This window comes from Saccopteryx bilineata, chromosome 1, assembly GCF_036850765.1.
Source record: "Saccopteryx bilineata isolate mSacBil1 chromosome 1, mSacBil1_pri_phased_curated, whole genome shotgun sequence".
NCBI classification, from domain to species: Eukaryota; Metazoa; Chordata; class Mammalia; order Chiroptera; family Emballonuridae; genus Saccopteryx; species Saccopteryx bilineata.
Window position 1 is genome coordinate 175,322,371 of NC_089490.1, and position 12,264 is coordinate 175,334,634.

The window sequence follows — 12,264 nt, forward strand, 5'->3', positions numbered from 1 at the left end:
GAAAAGTACTTAGAGACAAAAATGGCCATTTCATAATGGCTAAGGGGACACTGAATCAAGAAGACATAACAATTCTTAATATATATGCACCAAACCAAGGAGCACCAAAATATATAAGACAGCTACTTATTGATCTTAAAACAAAAACTGACAAAAATACAATCATACTTGGAGACCTCAATACACCGCTGACGGCTCTAGATCGGTCATCCAAACAGAGAATCAACAAAGACATAGTGGCCTTAAACAAAACACTAGAGCACCTGGATATGATAGACATCTACAGGACATTTCATCCCAAAGTGACTGAGTATACATTTTTCTCAAGTGTACATGGATCATTCTCAAGAATTGACCATATGTTGGGCCACAAAAACAATATCAGCAAATTCAGAAAAATTGAAGTTGTACCAAGCATATTTTCTGATCATAAAGCCTTGAAACTAGAATTCAACTGCAAAAAAGAGGAAAAAAATCCCACAAAAATGTGGAAACTAAACAACATACTTTTAAAAAATGAATGGGTCAAAGAAGAAATAAGTGCAGAGATCAAAAGATATATACAGACTAATGAAAATGACAATACGACATATCAGAATCTATGGGATGCAGCAAAAGCAGTGATAAGAGGGAAGTTCATATCGCTTCAGGCATATATGAACAAACAAGAGAGAGCCCAAGTGAACCACTTAACTTCCCACCTTAAGGAACTAGAAAAAGAAGAACAAAGACAACCCAAAACCAGCCGAAGAAAGGAGATAATAAAAATCAGAGCAGAAATAAATGAATTAGAGAACAGAAAAACTATAGAAAAAATTAATAGAACAAGGAGCTGGTTCTTTGAAAAGATCAACAAAATTGACAAACCCTTGGCAAGACTTACCAAGGAAAAAAGAGAAAGAACTCATATAAACAAAATCCAAAATGAAAGAGGAGAAATCACCACAGACACCGTAGATATACAAAGAATTATTGTAGAATACTATGAAAAACTTTATGCCACTAAATTCAACAACCTAGAAGAAATGGATAAATTCCTAGAAAAATACAACCTTCCTAGACTGAGTCAAGAAGAAGCAGAAAGCCTAAACAGACCTATCAGTAGAGATGAAATAGAAAAAACCATTAAAAAACTCCCCAAAAATAAAAGTCCAGGCCCTGACGGCTATACCAGCGAATTTTATCAAACATTCAAAGAAGACTTGGTTCCTATTCTACTCAAAGTCTTCCAAAAAATTGAAGAAGAAGCAATACTTCCAAACACATTTTATGAGGCCAACATAACCCTCATACCAAAACCAGGCAAGGATGGCACAAAAAAAGAAAACTACAGACCAATATCTCTAATGAATACAGATGCTAAAATACTAAACAAAATACTAGCAAATCGAATACAACAACATATTAAAAAAATAATACATCATGATCAAGTAGGATTCATCCCAGAATCTCAAGGATGGTTCAACATACGTAAAACAGTTAACGTAATACACCATATCAACAAAACAAAGAACAAAAACCACATGATCTTATCAATAGACGCAGAAAAGGCTTTCGATAAAATACAACACAATTTTATGTTTAAGACTCTCAACAAAATGGGTATAGAAGGAAAATATCTCAACATGATAAAGGCCATATATGATAAACCATCAGCTAACATAATATTAAATGGCACTAAACTGAAGGCTTTCCCCCTTAAATCAGGAACAAGACAGGGTTGTCCACTCTCTCCACTCTTATTTAATGTGGTACTAGAGGTTCTCGCCACAGCAATCAGACAAGACAAAGAAATAAAAGGCATCCATATCGGAAAAAAAGAAGTAAAGGTATCACTTTTTGCAGATGATATGATCCTATACATCGAAAACCCCAAAGAATCCACAAAACGACTACTAGAAACAATAAGCCAATACAGTAAGGTCGCAGGATACAAAATTAACATTCAGAAGTCAATAGCCTTTCTATATGCCAACAATGAAACAACTGAGAACGAACTCAAAAGAATAATCCCCTTCACGATTGCAACAAAAAAAATAAAATACTTAGGAATAAACGTAACAAAGAATGTAAAGGACTTATATAATGAAAACTATAAACCATTGTTAAGGGAAATTGAAAAAGATATAATGAGATGGAAGAATATACCTTGTTCTTGGCTAGGAAGAATAAATATAATCAAGATGGCTATATTACCCAAAGCAATATACAAATTCAATGCAATTCCCATCAAAATTCCAATGACATTTTTTAAAGAAATAGAGCAAAAAATCATCAGATTTATATGGAACTATAAAAAACCCCGAATAGCCAAAGCAATCCTAAAGAAAAAGAATGAAGCTGGGGGCATAACAATACCTGACTTCAAACTCTATTATAGGGCCACGACAATCAAAACAGCATGGTATTGGCAGAAAAATAGACACTCAGACCAATGGAACAGAATAGAAAGTCCAGAAATAAAACCACATATATATAGTCAAATAATTTTTGATAAAGGGGCCAACAACACACAATGGAGAAAAGAAAGCCTCTTCAATAAATGGTGCTGGGAAAACTGGAAAGCCACATGCAAAAGAATGAAACTGGACTACAGTCTCTCCCCCTGTACAAAAATTAACTCAAAATGGATCAAAGATCTAAACATAAGACCTGAAACAATTAAGTACATAGAAGAAGACATAGGTACTCAACTCATGGACCTGGGTTTTAAAGAGCATTTTATGAATTTGACTCCACAGGCAAGAGAAGTGAAGGCAAAAATTAATGAATGGGACTACATCAGACTAAGAAGTTTTTGCTCAGCAAGGGAAACTGATAACAAAATAAACAGAAAACCAACTAAATGGGAAATGATATTTTCAAACAACAGCTCAGATAAGGGCCTAATATCCAAAATATACAAAGAACTCATAAAACTCAACAACAAACAAACAAACAATCCAATAAAAAAATGGGAAGAGGATATGAATAGACACTTCTCCCAGGAAGAAATACAAATGGCCAACAGATATATGAAAAGATGCTCATCTTCTTTAGCTATTAGAGAAATGCAAATCAAAACGGCAATGAGATACCACCTCACACCTGTTCGATTAGCTGTTATTAGCAAGTCAGGTAATAGCAAATGTTGGAGAGGCTGTGGAGAAAAAGGAACCCTCATACACTGTTGGTGGGAATGTAAAGTAGTACAACCATTATGGAAGAAAGTATGGTGGTTCCTCAAAAAACTGCAAATAGAACTACCTTATGACCCAGCAATCCCTCTACTGGGTATATATCCCCAAAACTCAGAAACATTGATACGTAAAGACACATGCAGCCCCATGTTTATTGCAGCATTGTTCACAGTGGCCAGGACATGGAAACAACCAAAAAGCCCAGCAATAGATGACTGGATAAAGAAGATGTGGCACATATACACTATGGAATACTACTCAGCCATAAGAAATGATGACATCGGAACATTTACAGCAAAATGGTGGGATCTTGATAACATGATACGAAGCGAAATAAGTAAATCAGAAAAAAACAGGAACTGTATTATTCCATACGTAGGTGGGACATAATAGTGAAACTAAGAGACATTGATAAGAGTGTGGTGGTTACGGGGGGGAGGGGGGAATGGGAGAGGGATAGGGGGTGGGAGGGGCACAAAGAAAACAAGATAGAAGGTGACAGAGGACAATCTGACTTTGGGTGGTGGGTATGCAACATAATTGAACGACAAGATAACCTGGACTTGTTATCTTTGAATATATGTATCCTGATTTATTGATGTCACCCCATTAAAAAAATAAAATTATAAAATAAAAAAAAATAAAAAAAAAATAAAAATAAATAAATAAATAAATTAATTAAAAAAAAATTTCACAAGCTTGTTTTTTAATTCTTAAATCTATTTTTAATATTTCAACATGCCTATCTTGCATAAGACATTTTTCTAATATATTATTCATTTCTTAGAATTTTCTGGTTCTTTTGCTCTTTGAAAAAAGCTTGATTGTAAAGCTGAGTACATTGTATGTATGTATGTGTGTGATGGGGTACATACGGGTCTTTCTAGCAGAATCTTCCACAAAAAGAGAAGAGATGTCTTCATCCACTCCTGCTTCATTCTTTGCGATACAAGTGTATGCTCCTGTATCCTCATAGCGCACGTTGCTTATATGAACCTCGCTGCCATTTGCTGAAAACCGAAAGCAAATGCAACTTGTAAACTACTATTTCAGTTTTGGTACAGTGCTTTCTGATTATACAGTCAAATGATTCTCTTAGTTTGTCCTAATTAAACTATTTTCCTCCTTACTTCCATGCTTTGGAAGCATGCCAAATTATTCCAAAAGCATTCAAGTGTTTCATAAACTGTGCTGTCATTATATTACAAAGAGCCCAATACTCAATATCAAATGCACACACTTTATATTTGATATTTATTTCCCATTTTCCTACACTGTATAAGGAGCATTTCACATTGAAAACTATAATTTCATTCATTTATTAATTTTTAATATTTATAATCTACTTTGCCTTGAGATTTCACAAATGTTTTAAGTAATAATTTATAGAAGGATGCATACTAAAAATTCATAAATAAATATCATGGAAGTATAATATGATTGCCACTTATCAAGCTTGTTATTAAGTCTTTATTATATATCTAGAGTTATTAGGTAAGAAGAACAGAAAGATTAATGAGACATAATTTGTCTGCAAGATTTTTATTCTTTTGCAATAAATATACCTAAAGTAAACAATATTGTAATATGGAAATTGATATAGTCAATGTGTAACCAAAGGGCTAAGGGAATTAATTCAACTTTTAAATCTTATAAAATAATATCTTACACTAATTCCTAAATAATGAGTTGCATTTCCCAGTGTGGAAACCATGATATAATTAACTACTTATTATATGTTTGCCATATGGAAGATACTTTCACAAACACACACACACACACACACACACACACACACACATATATATATATATATTGTATATTTTCTGAAGTGAGAAGCAGAGATGCAGAGAGACAGACTCCCAGGTATGCCTGATTGGGGTCCACCTGGCATTCCCACTAGGGAGCAATGCTCTGCCCACCTGGGGCATAGCTCCATTGCAACCAGAGCCATTCTAGTGCCTGAGGCAGAGGCCATGGAGCCATCCTCAGTGCCTGGTCCAACTTTGCTCCAATGGAGTTTTGGCTGCTGAGGGTGAAGAGAGAAACAGAGAGAAGGGAGAGGGGGAAGGGTGGAGGAGCAGATGGGCACTTCTCTAGTGTGCCCTGACTAAGAATCTAACCCAGGACTTCCACATGCTGGGCCAATGCTCTGCCACTGAGCCAATTGGCCAGGGACATATATTATTTCTTAATCATCTCAAATAATGTTTAATTTTCAGATAAAGAAGCTGAGATTCTGAATGATCTTATCCAAGTCACTCAAATCAAAGGGAAAGTCTGGACCCAGGCTTTATCAGACTGTGTTTGTTGCACTCATTTGTATAGAGTTCTTTCATGCCCTTCCCCCTTCCCCTTTCCCTTCCTTTTCCCTTCCCTTCCTTTCCCTTCTCTTCTCTTCCTTCTCTTTTCTCTCTTCTCTTCTCTCCCTTCCTTCTCTTCCATTCCCTTCCCTTCTCACCCACTCCCTTCCTTTATTTTACCTTCCCTTCCTTTTCTTTTCCTTTCCTTTTCTTTTCATTTTTCTTTCTGTATGTGTCTCTGAGTGTGTTTGTGTGTGGGTATTCCACATTATCCATTCACACAAATGCTATGCATCGAGTGTAGTAGAAAGGAACATGACTATGTGACAGGACATAATAATCGGTGCGGCCGTTTGGGGAAAGAAAGCAGGGAAGCACTGGGGGAAGCTCTTGAGTGCCGTCTCTAAGGATGTGAATGGGATATGGAGAGGCAGTGAGTGTTTGAGGAAAGGTAATCATTCACGTCACCTGCAATTTTTTCTCAATTTATAAATATAACTGCACACCTTCATTCCTCAAATTCTTTGTAGATAATCTTGTCCAAAATACTGATTGGCAGTGGTTTGTTTCTGCCTTTATTTTTGCTGGAAAAGGCCAGATAGTAAATATTTTAGGCTTTGTGGGTCATACAGTCCCTGTGACAACCATTCGCCTCAGCAATAGTAGCATGAAAACAGCCATAGATAAAATTTTTATAAATAAGTGTGGCTGTGTTCTGAAAACAAAAACAAAAAACGGGCAAAAAATTGCTTTATGTATAAAAATAGGAGGCAGCTTTCCAAACTTGGCCTGGGCGCCTTAGTTTGTAGTCCCCTGCTATAACAGATAGGTAGTAGGTGATGTATTTAAGCCTGCATCATCTTCTTGTTTTAGGTCTCCACAGAACATTTCTTTCAAGACTCACAACCTAACCTAAATTCCCCAGAGTTTTTGAAACAGCAAGTCAATGTATTCCATCTTCAAATTCTCTCTTCTCAATAATCTCATATGATTCACTTGCCATTCTAACCCCAGAATTCGGACAAGCTGACATATCTGTACAGCTAGTGTTCCTACACCTAGGTTTTGACATAAATTATAAGACTACTGCATGAGCAAATTCAGAAATTTGCACATAGTTTTCAATTCGCAGTATGTTCCATACAACCTGATATTCATTTCACTGGACAATTACAGTTAGATGTCTTTATGTCCTACTCTGCCTTTATTTTGAGTCTTTAGTCTTTGTTTGCTGTTTCCCATTGTAATACTTACATCTCACTCTAAAGAGTAAGTTATCTTGCTCTTTAAATCATGAACTACAAAGAAGTGATTAGGAAGTGTACCTAAATAATTTTGCAAAATATATGTGCATCAAATCATCATATACTTTAAACTTTAACAATGCTACCTATCAATTATATTTCAATAAAAATCTGAAAAACAATAAACCCAAACCATCCTGTTTTGATCTATATCTTCACCTTTATTTACTTCTCAACATAAATTTTCTGTTTCCCGGCAAATCTTCCCTCTTTTCTTGATTTTTACAACCTCTTTGTTTATTCTTCCTCTCCTCCATTATCTACAGATCTTTCTCATTATTGATATTCCTTTAAACTGATAAATCATCCAAAGAGAAAGAATCATCTTCATTAGTCCTAACCTTTTCCAATAGCATATATCACTTTACTTTTTTTTTTCCTCCTTTCAAAAGCTGGAGATTTTTATGCTTTTTACTTACTTTTTTATATCTAAACTGATTGTTACCAATGCTGTTTTTCTAAATGTCACATGTCAAACGAATGACCTAACACATGGACACATTTAATGACCTTCCTTGACCTTTCTATGAATCTGACATTATTAAACGTTTTGCCATCTTTACCGTTCTTTTTCCTTCTGTAGCATCACATTGCTGTCCTATATCGTCACTGAGTGTTAGTCTGTTGTGTTATCTGTCTTGATTTGCTTGCCAATGAAATATTTCTGCTTTCCTTGGGTTTTGCTTCCTGTCATTACCATTAGTATCCTATCCATGACCAGTTATTCAGTTAGTGCCTAGACATGGACCTTACATAGGGTGCTAAATAAGCATCTAATAAATAAATGAATAATTAAGTAGCTACAGTATTAAATAATATACAATTGTATATAAAGCCACATGGAATTTCATACTCTACACCCAGATTTATCTCTTAGGTTGTGCTCTTCATTCTGCTTCTGTTATTTACCATAAAGTCTCAAAGCTCGACCTGTTTTACCTTGTTTTTAAAATGGCAATGGCTATTTTATAAGGGTTCCCACTTTCAGTGTGGAGTCTGGAGTGTAACCAACTCCCTAAATTTGCTTCCTATATATTCCTGGAAATAAACATATATTTTTTAGGGTTTACCTCTATTAAATGGGGAAGAAATGACAAAATCAGAAGCTAATTAGAATTTTCTTCACTTTAATTTTTGTTAAGTAGAGCAATCTTCTCCTCAGATTGTAGACAGCAAGATGTAATCAGTCAATGTAAACATATAAATTTGTTGGGCCTGCTTATATCAGTAGAGGTTGCTAAGATGCAGGTTTTAAAGGTCAAAACCACTTTCACATGTCATTTTGACGTGCAAAAATATATAAGTAAATGTTTCAAAAGATGTATTTAAAAATTTTGATAAAACATATTCACCATTAAACTGGAATAAGATAAGTTTCTACTTACAAATTTTGTGTGTGTGTGTGTGTGTGTGTGTGACAGAGACAGAGACAGAGAGAGGAACAGATAGGGACAAACAGACAGGAAGGGAGAGAGATGAGAAGCATCAATTTTTTGTTGTGGCACCTTCATTGTTCATTGATTGCTTTCTCATATGTGCCTTGACCAGGGGGACACAGCAGACTGAGTGACCCCTTGCTATAGCCAGCAACCTTGGGCTCAAGCCAGTGAGCCCTGCTCAAACCAGATGAACCTGTGCTCAAGCTGGCGACCTCAGGGTTTTGAACCTGGGTCCTCTGTATCTCAGTCTGATGGTCTATTCAGTATGCCACCACCTGGTCAGGCTGCTTACAAAATTTTTAAAAAATAAAAAAATACTTATTTTAACAAGAACTACATGATTCCATACATTGGTGGAACATAAAAACGAGACTAAGAGACATGGACAAGAGTGTGGTGGTTACCAGGGGTGGGGGGAGGGAGGACATGGGAGGGAGGGAGGGAGAGAGTTAGGGGGAGGGGGAGGGGCACAGAGAACTAGATAGAGGGTGGCGGAGGACAATCTGACTTTGGGCGAGGGGTATGCAACATAATTTAATGACAAAATAACCTAGATATGTTTTCTTTGAATATATGTACCCTGATTTATTAATGTCATCCCATTACCATTAATAAAAATTTATTTTAAAAAAAAAGAAACTAAACAAAAAATACTTATTTTAAAAAGTATAAATTGAAGGAATTTAAAGGTATGAATAAAGAATAGAATGTCATGCAACAGATATTCTAGTAAAATGGCTTGTGTGCTACCACTGACAATGGAAATAAGATTTGTACATTTTCTCACTTGCTAGTGTAATCAACATATGTATAACTGCTTTTTCATTAGATTATTTAACATTGCAAAGATTTTTTTTTGTTTTTCACTTACCATATATTAGTTACTGTAAAATTATGTATATATATTAGAATCTTAGAACAAGTAGAATATTTTAGGTATGAGAATACAATAATTTAACAATCTAACACAATGTAAATGTGAAACATTTAGTAACATTTTGATTTATTCTCCCTTTATTTGCAAAATGTGCTGCAAGACATTCACTAAAGAACTTCTATGTTATTGACTCCATCATATGTATTTTAATGTATGATTTAAACACTTAAACAGTCACTTCAGAATTGCATTCTATGAAGAGATCCAATTATTCTGTTCAGCATATCTGATATAATTCAGAAGACAAGTGTTTAAAAGATGTATAATTTAATGTTTTATATATCACCAAAATTATGACCCAATTTATCATCATAACAAGACTATTATATAAAACATTAAATATATAAAAAGACTATTTCAAATATAATATCTTTGGGACAACCACATTTTCTTCATATTCATGACATTTTTGTTGACACCAAGATTCATTTTCTTTTCTTTTCTTTTTACCAAATGATGTCAAATGTAATATAAATTTGAGTATAAAATGTCTACATGGTCATTTAAGAGAAAAAAAGCAAATAAAAGCACCTTGAAGCGTGAGTTGTTTGGACAGCTTTGGCGTAATATCAATTCCATTCTTCAGCCAGCCCAGCTGAGGGTTTGGTATGCCCTCGGCGTGACACCTCAGACTGGCAGTTACCCCAGGCTCTCTAGCCTGACTCTCTGGGTACACCCGGATTACTGGAGGAACTAAAAAAAAACATGAAAAAGAAGTGAATTAGGAATCCATCCTTGATTTTCTAAAACAAAGAAATAAAAATTGCAATATAAGAAAAATTAAATAACATATTTAACAATACTGCATATTTTTACAGATCTTAGTTTTCAAATATCATTATCTACCAGAATATACCAGAGATCTTTGGATAAATGGGCACGTGCCTTCCTGGTATTTTACTACACTTTTTTGATATATTTAGCACAGAGGAATTATTCACACATTTATAATATAGGAAATATATATAAATAACTTTTTTTTTGTATTTTTCTGAAGTTGGAAATGAAGAGGCAGTCAGACTCCTGCACGCGCCCAACCAGGATCCACCTGGCATGTCCACCAGGGGGCGATGCTTTGCCCATCTGGGGCATTGCTCTGTTGCAGCCAGGGCCATTCTAGCACCTGAGGTAGAGTCCGTGGAGCCATCCTTAGCGCCCGGGCCAGCTTTGCTCCAATGGAGCCTTGGCTGCAGGAGGGGAATAGAGAGACAGAGAGGAAGGAGGGGGGAAGGGTGGAGAAGCAGCTGGGCACTTCTGTGTGCTCTGGCCGGGAATTGAATCTGGGACTCCTGCACGCCAGGCCGATGCTCTACCACTGAGCCAACCAGCCAGGGCATATATAAATAACTTTTAAAAGAAATTTGTTAATATATTTCCAGCAAAACCACATTCATCACTAGATCTGGAGTAAAGACACTATTTCAAATACTCACACCTAACCGCTAATCTTTTAACAATATGGACGTTAAGAGATGAGCTTCTTTTTTTAAAATTTATTTTAATTTATTGTGTTTGCATAGATTCTAGTGTCACCCTGAATGCATTCCCCCCTCCCCCCTCCCCTGTGTTCCCCTCAACATCTTCCTTGTCCCCCTCCCCATAGTGCCCTCTCTCCTTCCCTTCAGGTTTATCCTAAGAAGACACATTTAATAAAAGTAAATGTATCTTCCCATAGAATTTATAGACAAAAGAAGTATCAATGCTTCTTGCAACATTCTTTGGAAAAGTAAAAAACTAAAACAACCTAAATATATTTGACAATTAGTTTGAAAGGAAGCACCTCAATCAACACCAAAATAATAATGGATTCTTCATTATTCATATTAGAAAACATATTGTAGATATTATATTAGTCACTGCTACTCCCCAAAAGACAACTTCTTAAATAAGATGTTTAATTTTCCTTGGCATTCCTAGTTGTTTCTACATTACTGAGATACTTGTGCACAAACTGAAAGAAAAACAGTGATTAATAATTTTTGTCATATTGAACTTTTATACCCAAATAGATAATATATATTTTTAAACAAAAAAGTACTCTCATAGAACATACTTCTCATTTAGTGAATTGTTATCAAGTGATCACCTGAAAAATCTCTCCATGCACATAGAACTGAAGAATAAGTGATTGGCATAACAACTATTTAACCTCAGTGACAAGCTACACATTTAAAAAGTAGGTTATTTTTCCCAGGACACATAATATGAAATATAAATGAGGATTGATGGCAGCATGAATTAAAAAGTCAATAATCCCCCAGAGAACATTTCAAGCCATTTGTTCCAGTCATTTATAGTTAGGAAGTGCACTCTATAAACTTGTCTTTGCTTCTTATTGGCAGTGCATGGGAAAAGGAACTGATGAAGAACACCAAAGTGTTTTCAATTGGATTCACAATCGAATTTGTGTGTAGTATCATGAAATATCTTTAAATAAGACTCCTAATACTGTATGCAAGAGGTGATATTTAAAAATAAGTGTCTGTATACTCTGAGAATTTCATAATGACTTTCAATGTCACTAAACTAACTCAGAAAACAGTTTTAACTAGTTGGCTTTATTTGACAAAATATTTTCAAGAAAGGTCAAATATTATTATTATAAAATAATATATAATATTTGTGCATCTATACACAAATATTTAGTAAATAGTTGAGATTACATATTATATCATTTTATTCTATAAAATATAACCAAGAAGTTTCTGTTACTTAAGATAGAATACAAGAACATGTGAATATATAAATTTCATTCATGCATAAAGTTTTTTGTTTTTTATATACATAAAGTTTAAGAAAAGTATAAAATCTGACTTGTTTATTTCAAGTTTTAAAATAACAATTTACAAATATTTTTTGAGAAACTGCTTCATGTCACACATTGTGCTAGGTGACTTTCTCTATCTCACATGCTCTCTTTTATATATTGTCCTTCTGTAAGTGCTCAATTCAGGTTTTGAAATTAGCCAAATAGAAAATTGAAAAAAAAATGTATTCTTGGTCAAAATTTTCTTAGCTGGTACTGATTATAAAATAAATTTTCCCATTGCAGTATACACTTGGAATCTAATATAAATTTTTGAATTAGGCTTTTAACAATAA

The 12,264-nt window shown here is 34.6% G+C and overlaps 1 protein-coding gene across 3 annotated transcripts in view; it reads right to left on the reverse strand.

Annotated features, from left to right (window-relative positions):
* The window catches only part of FSTL5 (follistatin like 5), a 699,550-nt gene that overhangs the window by 129,147 nt on the left and 558,139 nt on the right, over positions 1 to 12,264 (reverse strand). For all 3 annotated transcript variants that reach the window (XM_066280005.1, XM_066280011.1, XM_066280003.1), the window contains 2 exons: positions 9,694 to 9,855; positions 4,055 to 4,189 (listed from right to left, as the gene is read on the reverse strand). In XM_066280005.1, the coding sequence (XP_066136102.1) occupies positions 4,055 to 4,189; positions 9,694 to 9,855 (297 nt within the window). The remainder of the gene's footprint in view (positions 1 to 4,054; positions 4,190 to 9,693; positions 9,856 to 12,264) is intronic.